Source organism: Phyllobates terribilis, unplaced genomic scaffold (genome assembly GCF_046119375.1).
Source record: "Phyllobates terribilis strain yellow unplaced genomic scaffold, ASM4611937v1 Scaffold_11__3_contigs__length_659146591, whole genome shotgun sequence".
NCBI lineage: Eukaryota > Metazoa > Chordata > Amphibia > Anura > Dendrobatidae > Phyllobates > Phyllobates terribilis.
In genome coordinates this window covers 532,169,272-532,187,545 of record NW_027362771.1, presented here as the reverse complement: position 1 = coordinate 532,187,545, position 18,274 = coordinate 532,169,272, and the positions used below count along the sequence as shown (strand labels likewise).

The window sequence follows — 18,274 nt, the reverse complement described above, 5'->3', positions numbered from 1 at the left end:
CCCATACCTACCCCATCTGTGCACCCTGACTGTGCCTCTGTACTCTGAGGCTTGGCATTCTGGCAAAAACAACATTGGGGGGGGGGGATCAGATGACCAGGCGTTTCCAGGAGACTTCTATGGTGCCCAGGAGATTTCTCCACTCTTCTGGGAGTTGGCAAGTGTGCCCTAACGATGTAGCCCTCAATTATTTAAACATATAGGGTCTGGATTCATTAAAACTGGCATTATACACGTCAGTCTTAATGATGGGGCATCTTGGAATACGATGTGCCAAATTCATTAAGAGGCATTTGTCACTTAATGAATTTGGTGAATATTCTCAGTGGTGTGGGCCTCGCCAGAAATGCTACTCCAGTCAGAGACTGGAGTAACATTTCTGGCCCAGAAAATGCCATCACAATTGATGGATTTGACGAGTGGCCGTTGCAACGCCCTGTTCTGCCTCAACTCCTCCTTAGCCTTGCCTATTTTGGCAAAGTTGCCCAAAACTGGTGGGAAAATGCTAAAAGTCACAAAATGTTTGCACAACTCTGCATTGTGCAAAAATGTTGTGACTTTTCAAAGTATTTTACAACAGTTTTCTAGCATAAACACTTTGATGAATCAGGACCACAGCACATTCTCTATATAAAGCACATACATACAAGAATAAAGTTACGGATACCAAATAATCTTCTACAGTATGTTGTCTATATACATTATACTGTTCCTTTATGTTCTCCTGCGGTTATATTAATGTTATCTCTGTCCACTCCAGGATTTTGAGATGGATGTTGTTGCTATGGTCAATGACACTGTTGCCACAATGATCTCTTGTTACTATGAAGATCACCGTTGTGAAGTTGGCATGATAGTAGGTAAGTGTTCATTTACAGTACAAACCAGTGGTTTCGGAGGGTAAAATTTGTTTTTGAGGAGAGCACCAAATCAGTATCGAAAAACGTAAAGGGAATCTGTCGACAGAATTTCACCCCCAAACTTTTCCCCTGTTACTGAGAAATCAGCTTTTGAATTGAATAAGGCTGAAGAGCTATGGTAGATCTGAAGCCTTGGTCGCTCCAGCTGTATTCCCCGCCCAGCACCACCTCCTCCTGCTTGACTGACAGCCTATATGCTGTGTGACTTCAGGTAAAGGAGCTATATGTTAAGCAGTAGGAGGCGGGGAATAGAGCCGGAGTGACAGAGGCTTCAGATCTACCGTATTCATTTGCATATAAATTCAAACGCTGATTTCTCAGTAACGGAGGAACGGACTGGCCATGTAAAGGTATTGCTAGACTTATCTTTTAAAGAACTACATGCACATATGAATAGTTTGGGGGTGAAATCCTACTGAAATAATTCTATTTAAGCTCCCACACACATTAGATAGCTGTTGACCGAATGATCGCTCAGACGGCAACTATTTCCCCTGACTCCTCCATATTCAGGAACACTTAGCTTCATGCTGGATCCTTCTCTCCCTGACATCATCTGTTGGGGAGAGTCAGGAGGTCCCCATGCACATTACTTTACCAGGTGATCTTGTCGATATCGGCGGGTTTGGCCGGCTTTAGTCCAATATGTTGGGAAATTTTATAGGCCAGGCAATGCTGTCTGGGGAAAAAGGTATGCAAATTATTGCTTCTTTAAAGAAGAAGAGAACAGGGTCTATAGTGACACCTATTGGAGATGGCAATCTTAGAAGTTAATATTGGCCTTTTAAGAAGCCTTGCCACATGACATAAGATCTAAAGCCAAACCAGAATCTGCTCCAAATGTAAAAAGAACTGCATTTGTAGACAGCTGTTTCTGGGTACTTGCCCTTCATCAGTGAAAGAAAAGAGACTTGTAGGTTGGTTACTTTCCTCAATATCTGTTTTCTTGGGGAATGAAAAGTTATTGATTTTTGTCATTTGGCAAGATATATTTAGGACTTTGTTCATATGTCATTTTCAAACACGTATAGAATATACACCAGAAAGACTCTTGATGTACACACCAAAGATATCCATGATGATGATTGTATGCTGATAAAGTATCTGTACATTTTTTTTTTACTTCTGGGATCATGTAGAATGTGATTTTTTTTCAATGGGAGACATACAGTATACCACCTTCGGAAGAATGAGCTGTACACCGAGTCTTAAAGTGTTGTTGACCCTTCATTTATTTTCATTTTATCTTGATCTTCCAGGCACTGGATGCAATGCCTGCTACATGGAAGAGATGTGCAATGTGGAACTGGTGGAAGGAGAAGAAGGTCGTATGTGCGTCAATACAGAGTGGGGTGCATTTGGTGACACAGGTGAAATAGAAGACTTCCGTCTGGAATATGATCGAGTGGTGGACGAGGGCTCCCTGAATCCCGGTCAGCAACTGTAAGGACACACTATATTATTCCAGACTAAGTGATCACTTTATTTTAATGATTCGTGAGGGTCACAACACTACGACCATCATCAATTATTCGAGCACTTTGCCATCAGTGTGAAACAACCCTTTAAAGCATGATTGGCTATACTGTATATATAGTTCTATTGACATTTTTTAGCAGTTTCAATAATGAATGCCAAAACTTGGCCGTGTCAACCCAAATTAATTGTGTGTCTATTGCCAGAATACAAAATAGATCTATTTATCTGATGGAAAATTTGGATTTTTGCCAAAATGGTTTGGTGTCCTCAATGGTGACCTGATGTTCACTGTTTACTTTTTCCATGGAATAGCTATGAGAAGATGATTGGAGGCAAGTATATGGGGGAACTTGTCAGACTGGTCCTGATGAAGATGGTGAATGAGAATCTGGTTTTCGGAGGAGAAGCTTCTGAAACATTGAAGACGAGAGGAAGTTTCGAAACGCAATTTGTGTCACAGATAGAAGGGTAATAAATAAAAAACTGTTATTTCTACTAATAAATTCTCAGTCCTAAATTTGAAAGAAGCTATCAGCTTTGGACAATCCTTTTTTGCTAAAATTTTATCTGATGTTAAGTCAATCATAGAGTTTTCCTCTGCTGAGACTCTCAAATATCAATTGTAATCTGTTGGAGAACTAGGCTACAAGTCTAGAATTTCCCTGCAGTGCCTCTACAGGAGAAATCAAGCATTGCATGGTGCCCGTTAAAATCAAAATAATGATGTCCTTGTAGTTGCCGAAAAAGCAAGTTCGTCTAAAACGAGAGACGTTCTTTGTAGCTTACGTATTCATAGCAATCCCAAATGAGCAACTCCTCTCTATCAACCCCTTTAAATAAACTTTTTGTACTGATATGTTCACCCCATTTCTAGTTGTAGCCCCCATTTTTATTTTTATATGATTCTTATTTTCAGAGACTCTTCAGATTTTAAGCAAACCTGCAACATCCTGCGGACACTGGGTCTACAGCCCACCCCGGGAGACTGCCATGCTGTGCATCTGGCATGTGAAAGCGTGTCTACACGAGCAGCCGTCATGTGTGCAGCTGGCCTTGCTGGAGTCCTCAATCAAATGCATAAAAATCGGGGAGAAGACATCCTCAAGATCACAGTTGGAGTGGACGGATCTGTCTACAAACTTCACCCTTCGTAAGTTAACTATCTTGTTGTCTACATTGCAGTGAAAAATTATTTGCCCAATACACAATTTGCAAATCCAAGTGGTGAGAACCAATTTCCTTATCTCAAATTTTTAATTTTATGATCATAAAATGTTGTTGATGCCATTTTCTTCTACTTTCAGCTTTAAGGATAAGTTCCACACATCTGTCCACAAGCTGACACCAAGGTGTGACATCACCTTCATCCAATCAGAGGAAGGCAGTGGGCGAGGTGCAGCCTTGATTTCGGCAGTAGCATACAAGATGGCCCATCTTATTGGGCATTAGCTACTGATGCAACATAATCTTTGGACATATGAATTCAATACCTCCTAAGACAGTTTCTACAGACCTGGAAAAAAGTCCCAAAAGTGGGCAATGTTCAATTACATCAACATTGTCCTGCAGACCTAAAAGGCATATATGGATCCATCATGATGTATAGAAGGTGCAAACATCTTCCCAAAGCTTTAGCATGTATTTTGCAGAACATTGATAGATTATATGGTCTGATTAGAAAGACATCCAACAGGACATCTGTGCAATTTTGGCTATGTTCACATAAGTACATGCCAGATACGACAACCCAAATCAATATGTCTGTAATAGTGTGCATAAGGCAATGCTCTAAGAAGAGATCTCAAGACAGTCACGTACTGGTGACCTTCAAAGATTTTGCTGTTAGGTTACAGCACATTTTCAGATCCCATGTGGAATTCTCAGGTAAGAAATTAGAAATGGTGGACGTAAGCAGAGAGACATTACCACTTTACAGACTTTGACAGCCTGACCAAACCCAATGCTCAACTTTCAGCCTGGAGAATGAACAGAAAAATGATGTCATAGCCCTCTTGGGATGACGTGTCATACTTCATCTAAATAGTATATATCTATAATATGCAATAACAGAGAAGAATCCACCTATAGCTAAGCGTTTACTAATGTGATTCCTTCTCCTGAAATTTTTATAATGTATGTTGTTAATTATATGTGTTGTACAATGTAAATTAGATGTTATTTGTTTAAATCACTATGACAAGTGGACCTTCCTTGAAAAAAACTGTCAAGGTAGCTAAAATAAAGGGCGCAACGCCAGAAGTCATTGAAAAACATGGACATTTATGGTCTACCATTCACTTTTTAACACATTATAAGAGAATGGCAGCATGCTCCACCCATGACGTTCCATGAGGAAAAAACACCCTGGAGGAATCAAGGAAGCAAGGTTGGCATATACTCCGTCTAGGTGTTGGTGGAACAGGGTGTATATCCCAGAATCATAGGCTGAGTAATTCACCGCACACTCTTGGAAGTGAGGAAAGCATCAAACTTTATTTGGTGTGAAGCAGTGGGAAGTGAGATGCCGCTGATACAGGCATGGGAGCGCCGCACGGAAGCTACTACTATGACAAAGACCCAGGAAGGGTCGCAACGTATTAAGTATTTGTCGCTCACCTCCCAGCACCAGTAACTGTTTTTGGCATGTTTGCTTCACACCAATTAAAGTTTGTTGCTTTCTTCCTTGAGGAATTAAGATAAAGCCAGCCTGGTTGGAAGCCAATACATGAACAGTGGGATTCAGTTGAGTTTTCTGTGTCAGATATGATTGTTTTAGTAATAAACTTTGATAGAGGACATATCTACAGCAATACTGAGCTCTGTTGGAAATGACTAAAGGTGGCCATATACATCAAACAGCTGTTGTACAACAGTTCCTTGGCTGACAGCTATCTCTCTCGATTCCCACATACACATAGGCCCCAATTCATCAGAGCTTTAGCTGTGCAAATATTTTGTGACTTTTAACATTTTCAACACCTTCAATTCTCTCCTGCGTCCCCTAGCCCTTCCTCCCTCTTCTCTTATTTCAGCTGAAGACTTTGCCTCATTCTTCAAGCAGTAGATTGACACCATCAGACAAAGCATTTGCCTAAAGTCTCCACAGCCCCTCCTCATATCCACTCAACCCTCATCCTCCAAAACCACCTTCTCCACCATTACGGAAGATCAACTTTCCTCTTTACTCTCCAAATCACACTTCACCACCTGTAAACTTGACCCAATCCAGTCCCACCTCATCCCAAACCTTACCACTATCTTCATCCCAACCCTAACCCACCTTTTCAACCTGTCACTAACAACTGGCGTCTTCCCCCTACGCTTCAAACATGCCTCAATCACACCCATCCTCAAAAAGCCCTCCCTTGACCTTTCCTCTCTGACTAGCTATTGCCGCATATCACTTCTCCCCTATGCCTCAAAACTACTGGAACAACACGTCCATTCTGAACTGTCCTGAACTGTCCTCCCACCTCTCCTCCTGCTCCCTCTTCGATCGCCTACAATCTGGTTTCCGACCACACCATTCTACTGAAACTGCACTGACTAAAGTCACCAACAACCTACTAACTGCCAAATCCAAGCGATACTACTCTGTCCTCCTCCTCCTGGACCTGCCATCTGCCTTCGACACAGTGGACCATTCCCTCTTACTACAGACTCTCTCATCTCTCGGCAACACAGACTTGGCCCTATCCTGGATCTCCTTATACCTAACAGACTGGACATTCAGTGTCTCCCACTCACACACCACCTCCTCATCTCGCCCCCTATCTGTCGGTGTTTCCCAAGGTTCAGTTCTAGGACCCCTGCTCTTCTTCATCTACACCTTAGGCCTAGGACAGCTCATAGAGTCTCATGGTTTTCAGTATCACCTCTATGCCGATGACAAACAGATCTACCTCTCTGGACCCGATATCTCCTCCCTACTAACCAAAATCCCACTATGTCTGTCCGCTATTTCATCCTTCTTCTCTGCTAGATTTCTAAAACTTAACATAGATAAAACAGAATTCATCATCTTTCTGCGGTCTCATTCAACCCTCCCAACTGACCCCCAATCAACGTCAATGGCTGTCCACTCTCACCAGTCCAAGCTTACAGCCTTGGGGTAACCCTGGACTCTGACCTCTCCTTCAAACCACATATCCAAGCCCTTTCCACTTCCTGCTGACTCCAACTTAAAAATATCTCCCGGATCTGCACATTCCTCAACCATGAATCTGCAAAAACACTAGTGCATGCCCTCATCATCTCCTGCCTCGACTACTGCAACCTCCTGCTCTGTGGCCTCCCTTCCAACACTCTCGCACCCCTCCAATCTATCCTAAACTCCACTGCCCGACTAATCCACCTGTCCCCCCGCTATTCCCCGGCCTCTCCTTTTGTCAATCTCTTCACTGGCTCCCCATTACCCAGAGACTTCAGTTCAAAACCCTAACCACAGCATACAAAGCCATCCACAACCAGTCTTGTCCATACACCTGTGACCTAGTCTCCCGGTACATAACTACACGCAACCTCCGATCCTCACAAGATCTCCTGCTCTACTCCCCTCTTATCTCCTCTTCGCACAATCGCATACAAGATTTCTGCCGTGAATCCCCCTACTCTGGAACTCTCTACCCCAACATATCAGACTCTCTCCTATCGTGGAAACCTTCAAAAGGAACCTGAAGACCCACCTCTTCCGACAAGCGTACAACCTGCAGTAACCACCGCTCCACCATACCGCTACACGACCAGCCCTACCCTCACCTACTGTATCCTCACCCATCCCCTGTAGACTGTGAACCCTCACGGGCAGGGTCCTCGCTCCTCCTGTACCAGTCGCCGTCACGTTTTGTTCAAGATTATTGTAATTGTTTTCGCTATGTATACCCCTTTCTCACATGTAAAGTGCCATGGAATAAATGGCACTATAATAATAAATAATAATAATAATTTTGATGGCATTTTCAGCAAGCTCCTACAACGTGGGCATGACGGGAGAGTGGAGACCCCCGCTTATCAAATTAATGACGAGTGGTGGAGTCCCTTACGCCACAAATCTTACTCCAATCCGTGCCTTGCCTGATTCATTAATGAATCAAAGCGAATATAAAACTTGGCACTCAAATGTGAAGAAAAAAAGTGATTTATTGGACAATTGCAGTCCAGAATGAGAAAACGTTTCGGTCTGAATAGACCTTCATCAGGTGCGTTCTCATTCCATACCTCACACTCCACCCAACCCCCTCAACAAGGCCGGCCCTTTTTCTTGATGAATCAGGGCCATAGAGATTCATCAAGACCGGCGATATTTACCATAGGTTTCATTAGGGAGGTGTTGGAGTCAAATGCTCCGGATTCATTAAAACCTCTTAATGAATCTGACGTGTCTGACAAGTGACGTGCACCTCACCACAACTCTTTCCCCAATCAATGATTGGAGTAAGATATCTGGCATAAGGAATTGTGGCATTCCAAAATGAATTAGACGAGCTGAGGCGTCACACTCCCTCATCCCGCGTCAGCTCCACTCATTATAGCGGAGCTAAGCGAAATTTTGGTGCACTTTTGGCAAATTGTATCATATATTAGGCCATGCACCATTTCTGTGAAATTATGCCCCTTTTATATAAAGCTACACCACCTTGATGTGTGAACTACAGAGAGTGTAGCATAGTAAATTTCCACCATTGTTTTCTTTTTCGCAAGTATATACCAGAAAATATCACTACCAAAAACTGCTTACCAAAAACTCACTAAGAATGCTGCATGCTTATAGCCATTGTATTGTATTTGTGCTACGTGCAGTTCTGCGACTTGTACATATTTATCAGACGTTACTCTGATATACTGTATGGCCATAAAAAATTGGGAATTGTCATTTATATAATTAAATTGTATAGTAGTTGGTTTAAAAAGAAAAGCTGCCAAGGAGAGAACCATTTATTAGTCCGAGTGGAGAGCCACTTACAGAGGATGGCTTTTGCTCTGGTCGACCAAGCATGGCCATTCATGGCTGGCCATTTATTTTATTATAGCATGTGCGCTGTGCCCTCTACTAAAGAAAATGAGTATTCCCTGCTCCCCACGCCCATGGGCGTAGGGAGCAGGGAATATTCATTTTCCTTAATAGCCGGCACACTGTACCGCAGCGCGGCTCCTGCTGCCGCTCTGCGGTCTGTGTGCCCGCTATTAAAGCTCATGAATATTCACTACAACCCACTCCCATGGGTTGTAGTGAATATCCATGGTCTTTAATAGCAGGCACACTGACCGCAGAGCGGCAGCAGGGGCCGCACTGTGGTACAGTGTGCGCGCTCTCACATGGTGTGAGGGCGCATGGCAGGGACGCCATGCGCGCCCTGCCATGCGCAGCTCACACAGTGAGAGTGTCAGCAGCAGAGCGGGACAGCGCTGGAGGAGAGAGGAGGTGAGTATGAGTGTTTATTTTTTTGTGGGCAGCAGGATGGGGGCTCAAGGGGTGCCAAGCATACCAGGTTGGGGGCTCAATGGGTGCCAAGCATACCAGGATGGGGGCTCAAGGGGTGCCAAGCATACCAGGATGGGGACTCAAGGGGTGCCAAGCATACCAGGATGGGGGCTCAAGGGGTGCCAAGCATACCAGGATGGGGGCTCAAGGGGTGTCAAGCATACCTGGATGGAGGCTCAAGGGGTGTCAAGTATACCAGGATGGGGGCTCAAGGGGTGCCAAGCATACCAGGATGGGGGCTCAAGGGGTGCCATGCATACCAGGATGGGGGCTCAAGGGGTGCCAAGCATACCAGGATGGGGGCTCAAGGGGTGCCATGCATACCAGGATGGGTGATCAAGGGGTGCCATGCATACCAGGATGGGGGCTCAAGGGGTGCCAAGCATACCAGGATGGGGGCTCAAGGGGTGCCATACATACCAGGATGGGTGATCAAGGGGTGCCATACATACCAGTATGGGGAATAAAGGGGTGTCATGCATACCAGTATGGGTGATCAAGGGGTGCCATGCATACCAGGATGGGGGCTCAAGGGGTGCCATGCATACCAGGATGGAGGCTCAAGGGGTGTCAAGCATACCAGGATGGGGGCTCAGGGGGTGCCATACATACCAGGATGGGGGCTCAAGGGGATCCATGCATACCAGAATGGGAGCTCAAGGGGTGCCATACATACTAGGATGGGTGATCAAGGGGTGCCATACATACCAGGATGGGGATCAGGGGGGTGCCATGCATACCATGATGGGGTATCAAGGGGTGCCATGCATACCAGGATGGGGGAATCAAGGGGTGCCATGCATACCAGGATGTGTGATCAAGGGGTGCCATGCATACCAGGATGTGTGATCAAGGGGTGCCATGCATACCTGTATGGGGGCTCAAGGGGTGCCATACATACCAGAATGGGTGATCAAGGGGTGCCATGCATACCAGGATGGGTGATCAAGGGGTGCCATGCATACCATGATGGGGTATCAAGGGGTGCCATGCATACCAGGATGGGGGAATCAAGGGGTGCCATGCATACCAGGATGTGTGATCAAGGGGTGCCATGCATACCAGGATGTGTGATCAAGGGGTGCCATGCATACCTGTATGGGGGCTCAAGGGGTGCCATACATACCAGAATGGGTGATCAAGGGGTGCCATGCATACCAGGATGGGTGATCAAGGGGTGCCATGCATACCAGGATGGGGGATCAAGGGGTGCCATGCATGCCAGGATGGGTGATCAAGGGGTGCCAGGAAAACTAGGTTCGGGATCAGGGAGTACTATGCATACCAGGATGGTAGATCAAAGGGGTGCCATGAATACCAGGATGGGGGATCAAGGGGTGCCATGCATTCCAGGATGGGGATGAGGGCCACGTATACCAAGATGGGATGGGGGCCACGTATACCAGGAAGGAGAGGGCATACATACTAGGATGGAGGATATTAACAGAATTTTGGGACATTACCCCAATACCAGTGTCAGCAGCAGACTCCCTCCCCTATAACAGGGCATCATGACCACATTTTTTGCTTAAATATTTTTTTTCCTATTTTCCTCCTCTAAAACCTAGGTGCGTCTTATGGTCTGGTGCGTCTTATAGTCCGAAAAATACGGTAATAACCAAAGATTGCATACGATATAATGAACAGGGCAGTAATTCTTCCCTAGATTACATGGGGACATATTAATTTGATTTGCAAAATTTCATCATCTTCCATGCTATACAAAATATATGAAATATTTTTTTTTTTTAAAAAGTTTAGTTACTTGTTAAATCAGACAAACATTAGAACCACTGAAAGGTGAAGTGAAAAACCTTGATTATCTGGTGACAATGGCATTGGTAAGGGGTGGAATATATTAGGCAGAAAGTTAAAACTCAGTTCTTGTTGTTGATATGTTAAAAGCAGTAAAATTGGGCAAGGGTAAGGATCTGAGCGTCATTGACAAGGGCCAAATTGTGAAGGCTAGGCAACTGGGACACAGCATGTCCAAAATGGCACGTTGTGGTTAGTACCTACCAAACTTTGTCCATGGTCGGTCAACAGGTAAAATGGTGAAAGGGGTCATAGGCAACCAAATCTTACTGATTGTAGAGTACAGAAGTTACAAATTGGGAGAAAGTTAATGCTGGGTATGATAGAAAGATGTGGATAGAAAGGTTATGGTAATGACAATTGGCTCAAACTCTGATCAGAGATTGAGCCAAGTGTCATCTTACGGTGATCTGATTCTCTCACATGAGAGAATCGTATCACAGGTGTGGAGAAAATGGAGAACCTAATTTCTCCATCTTCTCCATTGTCTGCGTCCGCATAAATCGAACTGCACTATCATGATATCCTAGTGCAGTCCAATTTACTGCACGCACCCAAAGACTTGTATGGGTGCATGCGATCCGATTTCCCGATCAACTCGTAGCATGCTGCAATTTTTTTTCTCATGGCGAATCGGCATGAGAAAATAATCGCAGATCTGCACTGCCCCATAGTATGACATTGGGTTGAGTGCTATCCGATAAAACATCATAGAGCACTCGTACGAGTCATACGCTCGTGTGAGCGAGCTCTTAGTGTGATACTCTAGGCAATGTTCTACTGGGGAACTTTGGATCCTGCCATCATGTTTCTGTCATGAGTGCCACCTCCCTAAAGCTTGTAAAGATGAAGTATACCCTGTTCATGGCAATAGTATTCCCTAAGAGGCAGAAACCTCTTTTAGTAGCCCCTGCCACACTGCAAAATGTATTTAGGAATGGTTTGAGGCACGTCTCCAAATTCCCTGAATCTCTATTCATGATCTAACGTCTTGGTGTAGATACCACAAGGTTCTTCAAAGGTGTTGTGGAGTCCATGCCTCGGCAGGTCAGAGCTGTTTTGGTGGCATGAAGGGGGTCTATACAATATTGGGCTTTTGTTGGTTTTACTGTTATCGCTGATCAGTGTATGTATATGCTCTAGATTTTGTCTTTCATGTCCTCTTGAATAAGTAACACTATAAATTTCCCATATGCATTGTATGTACACCACAATAATTTGTATTTGGCCTATTGTTATTTAGACCATTACATATTTTTTGTGTTTCTAATGACCAAAAAAAAATTATTTTCTGTACAGCATGTCAGATCTGTTTTTCAATTTCCCGTTTTAATTTCTTGGTGATACCTGTTAATATGTTGAGCTATGATGCCATATCTTTCTCATTAAAATAAATGATATCAATGAGACGTCACTGACTTTTGCAAGTGTAAAGAGTATTAAAACAATGTAGTTATCATAGTGACTGGTTTTAAGCTGTTTTCTATGAAAAATCTGCATTATGTTAGATAGGCCTGTGTCCCCCAGACAGCTCACCAGGATGCTTTGGGATCCTTTGAACGAGGTTAGGGGCTCCCTAGAAGGCAATGACCGTAAAAATTGTCACTTGTACAGTAAGGGTGCACTTATTTCTTCCTAATCAAAGATTCCGGTGCAGGTGGGAATAGACGTGGGGATCTTAAGAGTATGCATACACGACAACTGTCCCAAAACTATCCCTATTTTTCCTAAACAGATTTACTTTGCCCTGCACTGAAGATGGGCAGTGTTTATAGAAAACCCACCCAAAAATGGGAAATAACAGGCAGAACGGACCGAAAGAGACCAGAGGGCAGGATTTAAGTGTCCATAAAGAAGCACTCCTCCCATCAAAATTTTTACCCTCTTAATATCTTGCAATCATCATATTATATAGCACTGTGTACTTACAATTGCTCATTTTGCCTTTCTACCCAGCTAATTCTTCTCTTCTCCATTAGAGAATAAAAGCAGAAGACAAGTTGAATCCTTCTAATCTATATGTAGAAACAGCAACTCTCTTTTCCCTGCGTGAATCATCATTAGGACTACAATTCTACATCACTGCAAAGTCCCTGGTGGGGGGGGGGAGCAGCTGGCTCAGGAGTTTAAGAGGGGGATGTCTCATGCATGGAAAAAAGACTTCCAGTTTAGAAGCTTAGAAGGATTCAGCTAGTCAGTTTTTATTCATGTGATGTCATAGACTTAATGGAAAAGAGAAGAATTAGCTAGGTAGAAAGGGAAAACGAGCAATTGTAAGTACACAGTGCTGTATAATATGATGATAGCAATATATTAAAAGGATAAAAAGTTTGATGGGAGGAGGAGGAGTGCATTTTTGTTTAAGTTGCCAACACTATTAAATTAGTAACTATAAGTATCATGTAGAGTTGGTGCGAAACGATTCACTGGACACAGTCCCCCGGCCATGTCAGTAACTTGCAGCCATCGGTCGGGAGCTCTGAGAACCACCTCTTACCTCCTGGTATCTGCAGCTCTTGCTCTCTCCAGCCTTCTGGCCTTGAACTTCTGCTATCTGTACTTGCAATCTAATCTCCTCATCTCTATCTGACAAAAACCAAGAAGTGCTCCCCAACTAATCCGTCCCCCTCCCAAGCTGGGCTGGCCCCAAGCATTTAACTGTATCCTAACCTGTGCAATATACTTCCTACTTCCTATATCTAGTGTGCCCATAACTGAATCTTTCCCATTCTAACTTAATCCCTATGTCCTTTGCTACACCTTATTCTATAATCTTAATCCTAGTCTTTCCCTACACACCATTCATGAATAACATTATACATTAATCACAATACATTACATTAACCGCGTACACTAGTGCTCGTAGAACTCTATGGAGTTCCATATATTATAACAGTCACAAATCAGCACATTTTGTACAAACACTGTTTATTAGAGGGAGAGGCATCTGAAAGCCCCTGTCACACCCTTACACTGGAACAATATATGGGCCCTTTACAGTCCAACAGCTCATCATAATGCACAATTCCACCTGTTTTGGAGGTAGAAATGGGCCCCCTTATCCAGGGCCGGCTCCAGGTTTTTGTGGGCCCTGGGCGAAAGAGTCTCAGTGGGCTCCTTTAACACATACCACAATTCATGATGCACAGATACCGCAGAGAAATATATATATAGTACAATGCAAAGATTTCACTTCTTACATTACATGAGTGATATCTATTGTAAATTCTACAATAGCTCAGAAACCGGCGAATCCTCACAGCGCACAGTGCAGACCGGACAGTATAGTCCTCCATACAGTATAATGGAACCCATATAATGCTCCATACAGGATACTGACCCCCATAAAATGCTCCATACAGGATACTGGTCCCCATATAATGCTCCATACAGGATACTAGCCCCCATATAATTGCCCATACAGGATACTGACCCCCATATAACGCTCCATACAGAATACTGGCCCCCATATAACGCTCCATACAGAATACTGGCCCCCATATAACGCAGGCTGTTCCCCCCTTATAATGCCCCATGCAGGATGTCACCCCCCTTATAATGCCCCATGCAGGATGTCACCCCCCCTTTCAATGCCCTATGCAGGATGTCACCTCTCCCCCCTCCATATCATGTCCCATGCAGGATGTCACCTCTCCCCCCCATATAATGCCCCTTGCAGGATGTCACTTCCCCCCCTTTAATGCCCCATGCAGGATGTCAGACCACCCCCTCCCTTATAATGCCCCATGCAGGATGTCACCCCCCCTTATAATGCCCCATGCAGGATGTCACCCCCCTTATAATGCCCCATGCAGGATGTCACCCCCCCTTATAATGCCCCATGCAGGATGTCGCACCCCCCCTCACCTTATAATGCCCCATGCAGGATGTCACACCCCCCCCCTCATCTTATAATGCCCCATGCAGGATGTCACCCCCCCCTCCCTTATAATGCCCCATGCAGGATGTCACCCCCCTCCCTTATAATGCCCCATGCAGGATGTCACCCCCCCTCCCTTATAATGCCCCATGCAGGATGTCACACACACCCCCACCATATAATGCCCCATGCCCCCATACATGAAAAAAATAAAAAAATCCAATACTCACCTCACTTCTTACCTGCTGCTGGCGCTGTTCCGGACTCCAGCGTCGCCTGCGTCTTCCCGCTCTGCACTGTGACAGGTCAGGAGAGAGCGCGCGCGGTGTAAAGACATCACCGCGCCCTCTGACCTGAGACGTCACAGTCAGAGGACGCGGAAGACTCTGCAGAGGCACGGGGAGGGGTAAGTATTGTGCCGGCTGCCGGGGCCCTGAACAAGCGGGGGTGGGGTGGCGGGCGCTGACACCGGCACCGCACCGCTCACGGGTCCCATAGCGCGGCGGGTGCCCAATGGCAGTGGGCCCCTCCGCCTGCTCAGGGCCTCGGCACTTGCCCGGGTGCGCCGGGTGCTGACGCCGGCCCTGCCCTTACCTCTTGGGCCTCTCCCTGTGTGGCTGCACAGGTGGCACCAATGATATGTCCGCCCCTGGTTTAGAGGGTGTTGTTGGGTCGCAGACTGGTGGGGGATTATGGATCCCCTTGCTGTCGGTTACATTGTTAGAAATGCAGCTGGCGTGTTAAGAAATGTAAGTATAACCTTGGACAACATATCGCAACCTGAAGGACATTTGGCCACCATGGAACCTTATTAGTTATGAGCTATGAATATAATCTGGGGAGATTCTGGTTAGGATGAAAATATAAGGTAACAATGAGGAGGGGAACTTGTGCTCAGGAGACGAGAGCCAGACTAGTTATTGAATATTAGTATAAGATGTCTGGGGGTTTCTCTGTAGGACCTCAGCACGGTCTGATATCAGCTGGAGGGACTGGAATTTGGACACTTAAGCCCTTATCTCTTGCAGCTCGGCAGGGCCATCTTTGGTTCTCTGCTGCTAGCATAGTCCTATTTTAACTATAGTTCTGATAAAGAGCAGTATAAAAAGTGGGGGTCTGTGAACGGAGGGGCACTGGATGAAAGAAGACAGGAGAAATGGTAAGTGACTGTGTTTATTGTGTGTATGTCTTATATATTCATCAATATACATACATTCCTATATATATATAGTCACTTGTGTTATGGGCTGACATTCTATGGGATTTTCAATATCATTCTACTTTTTAGAAAAGACACACTGGTGATCGTAATAATCAAAAATTGGACACGTAGGAATGACAAACTGAGATTAATCCTCTGTATGCACACAGTGAGGACATAGGATAAAACTCTGTAAAATTATATGAAATCCTATAGCTCTATAATACACCTATAATTATTTATTATGCATTTCTTATATAGCACTATTAATTCCACAGCGCTTTACAGACATTATCAGCACTGTCCCCATTGGGGCTCACATTCCCTATCAGTATGTCTTTGGAGTGTGGGAGGAAACTGGAGTACCCGGAGGAAACCCACGCAAACACAGGGAGAAGATACAGACTCCTTGTAGATGCTGTCCTGGTGGGATTTGAATCCAGGACCCCAGATATGCTAAGCGACATGCTAACCACTAAGCCAGCATATTTTAAGATCTGTCAAAATATAATAGTGGACTTTTTTTTTCCAATATATTATCTAAAAATTATCCTAGACAAATCCAGTGGCCACCAATTTCTGCAGGGCAGATGCCTGGTAAGATGGTGAGATACATGCGTAGACTTTCTATTGGGTGCACATGCAGGGTCCTCGGCCTCGTCCTTGTGTAGCTCAGCCAGTAATGGTGCAGATTTCTTCTCGTCATTTGGTATGTTACAATGGACACATTTACCAAAATTTTTAAAGAAATTCTGTAAAAAATAGAGAAAAGCGCTTTATAGAGCAGCAACGATGGTTCCAAATATGGGGGAGCACTCCTTTCCCCTCTGTGTTAGGATTCTTACCTTATTGCATTGTGTTCAGAACACAACACCTTCAATGGCTGTAAAAAGGAAATGCTGTGGCCGATCCCACTGCCGAATCCTACATAAGTCCGATGGTACACTGCATAAAGTTGGGTTTTATGAAAAGGAAGGTTAGGGATGCTGCGCTTCTCCTGATTCACAACAAAAGGAAGACTCTGTGATGGATATCTATGCTTCCACTTCTTTATTGGATAAGTCAACGCGTTTCAAGGTCAGACCAACCTCTTCATAAGGACAAATTATATATATGTTTCTTCTTTTCTATTGGATAAAAAGTCAAACGCATTTCAAGGTCGGACCAACCTTTTCATCAGGAAAACTTATCTTCATACTGATAAGTTGTTCTGATGAAGAGGCTGGTCTGTTTTTGAAATGTATTGACTTTTTGTCAGAAAAAGAAGTGGAAGCAAATATATCCATCACAAAGCCTTCCTTTCATTGTGAATCGGGAGAAGCTCTGTGATGGATATGTATGCTTCCACTTATTGGATAAAAAGTCAACGAGTTTCAAGGTCAGACCCACCTCTTCATCAGGACAACGTATATATGCTCCTACTTCGTTATTGGATAAAAAGTCAACGCATTTCAAGGTCGGACTAACCTCTTTATCAGGACATCTTATCTTCATAATGATAAGTTGTCCTGAAGAAGAGGTTGGTCCGCTCTTGAAATGCATTTACTTTTTATCCAAAAAAGTGGAAGCATATAAATCCATCACGAAGCCTTCATTTCATTGAGAATTGGGAGAAGCTCTGTGATGGATATGTATGCTTCCACTTCTTAATTGGACAAAAAGTCAACGAATTTCAAGGTCGGACCAACCTCTTCATCAGGACAACTTATATACGGTATATATAAGCTTCTACTTCTTTACTGGATAAAAAGTCAATGCGTTTCAAGATCGGACCAACCTCTTCATCAGGACAACTGATCTTCATCATGATAAGTTGTCTTGATGAAGAGATTGATCCGATCTTGCGATGTATTGATTTTTTATCCGATAAAGAAGTGGAAACATATATATTCATCACGGAGCCTTCCTTTCCTTATGAATCTGGAGAATCACGGCATCCTTGACCTTCTTTTTCACAAAATCCACCTTTATTCATCATTTACCAAAATTACTATTTCTGTGACTTTATTGCCTAGAGTCGTCAATCGCAGTCCATGTTTCCATCATCACTGACCAAATGAAAAAAAGATGTCCAAAAGAAAAATTAGATATGTATCAGCTCTGGACATCTATAAGCCAGACATACTGCATATATGCACTTTTTCAGTGCACCCTCAATGGTGGCGGCAATCATAGTGTCCCTGTAAAAGCCACCCAAAATACTCCATAGAAACCACCCACACAAGTACTGGCCCCATTCATGGGATACTGCTGGTTAGGCTGTTCTTTATATCAGCTAATCTATCATTGGCAGAAGAGAGTAAAGTGGTACCGGTTGTTCTGGGAGGTCCATGTCCAGCATTGGACCCACTAAGCTGTTGATCTGATGTTCCATGCTTTCAACCACTCAATAGTGAATCTGTTTTTAACTTCACACATTACAATTCTTTTTATCATTTCATTTGCCTTTTATATGTAACTTTAGTCTGTTCAGTTGGGTCTTTCATATTATTTTGCAG

General features: G+C 44.1%; 1 protein-coding gene across 2 annotated transcripts in view; it reads left to right on the top strand.

The window, feature by feature from the left end:
- GCK (glucokinase) overlaps positions 1 to 11,937 on the top strand; it is a 106,244-nt gene extending 94,307 nt beyond the window's left edge. For both annotated transcript variants that reach the window (XM_073653762.1, XM_073653763.1), the window contains exons 6-10: positions 761 to 860; positions 2,180 to 2,363; positions 2,712 to 2,867; positions 3,316 to 3,549; positions 3,704 to 11,937. In XM_073653762.1, coding sequence (XP_073509863.1) covers positions 761 to 860; positions 2,180 to 2,363; positions 2,712 to 2,867; positions 3,316 to 3,549; positions 3,704 to 3,848 — 819 coding nt within the window. In that variant the 3' untranslated portion in view covers positions 3,849 to 11,937. The remainder of the gene's footprint in view (positions 1 to 760; positions 861 to 2,179; positions 2,364 to 2,711; positions 2,868 to 3,315; positions 3,550 to 3,703) is intronic.
- The last annotated feature ends 6,337 nt before the right edge of the window (positions 11,938 to 18,274 follow it).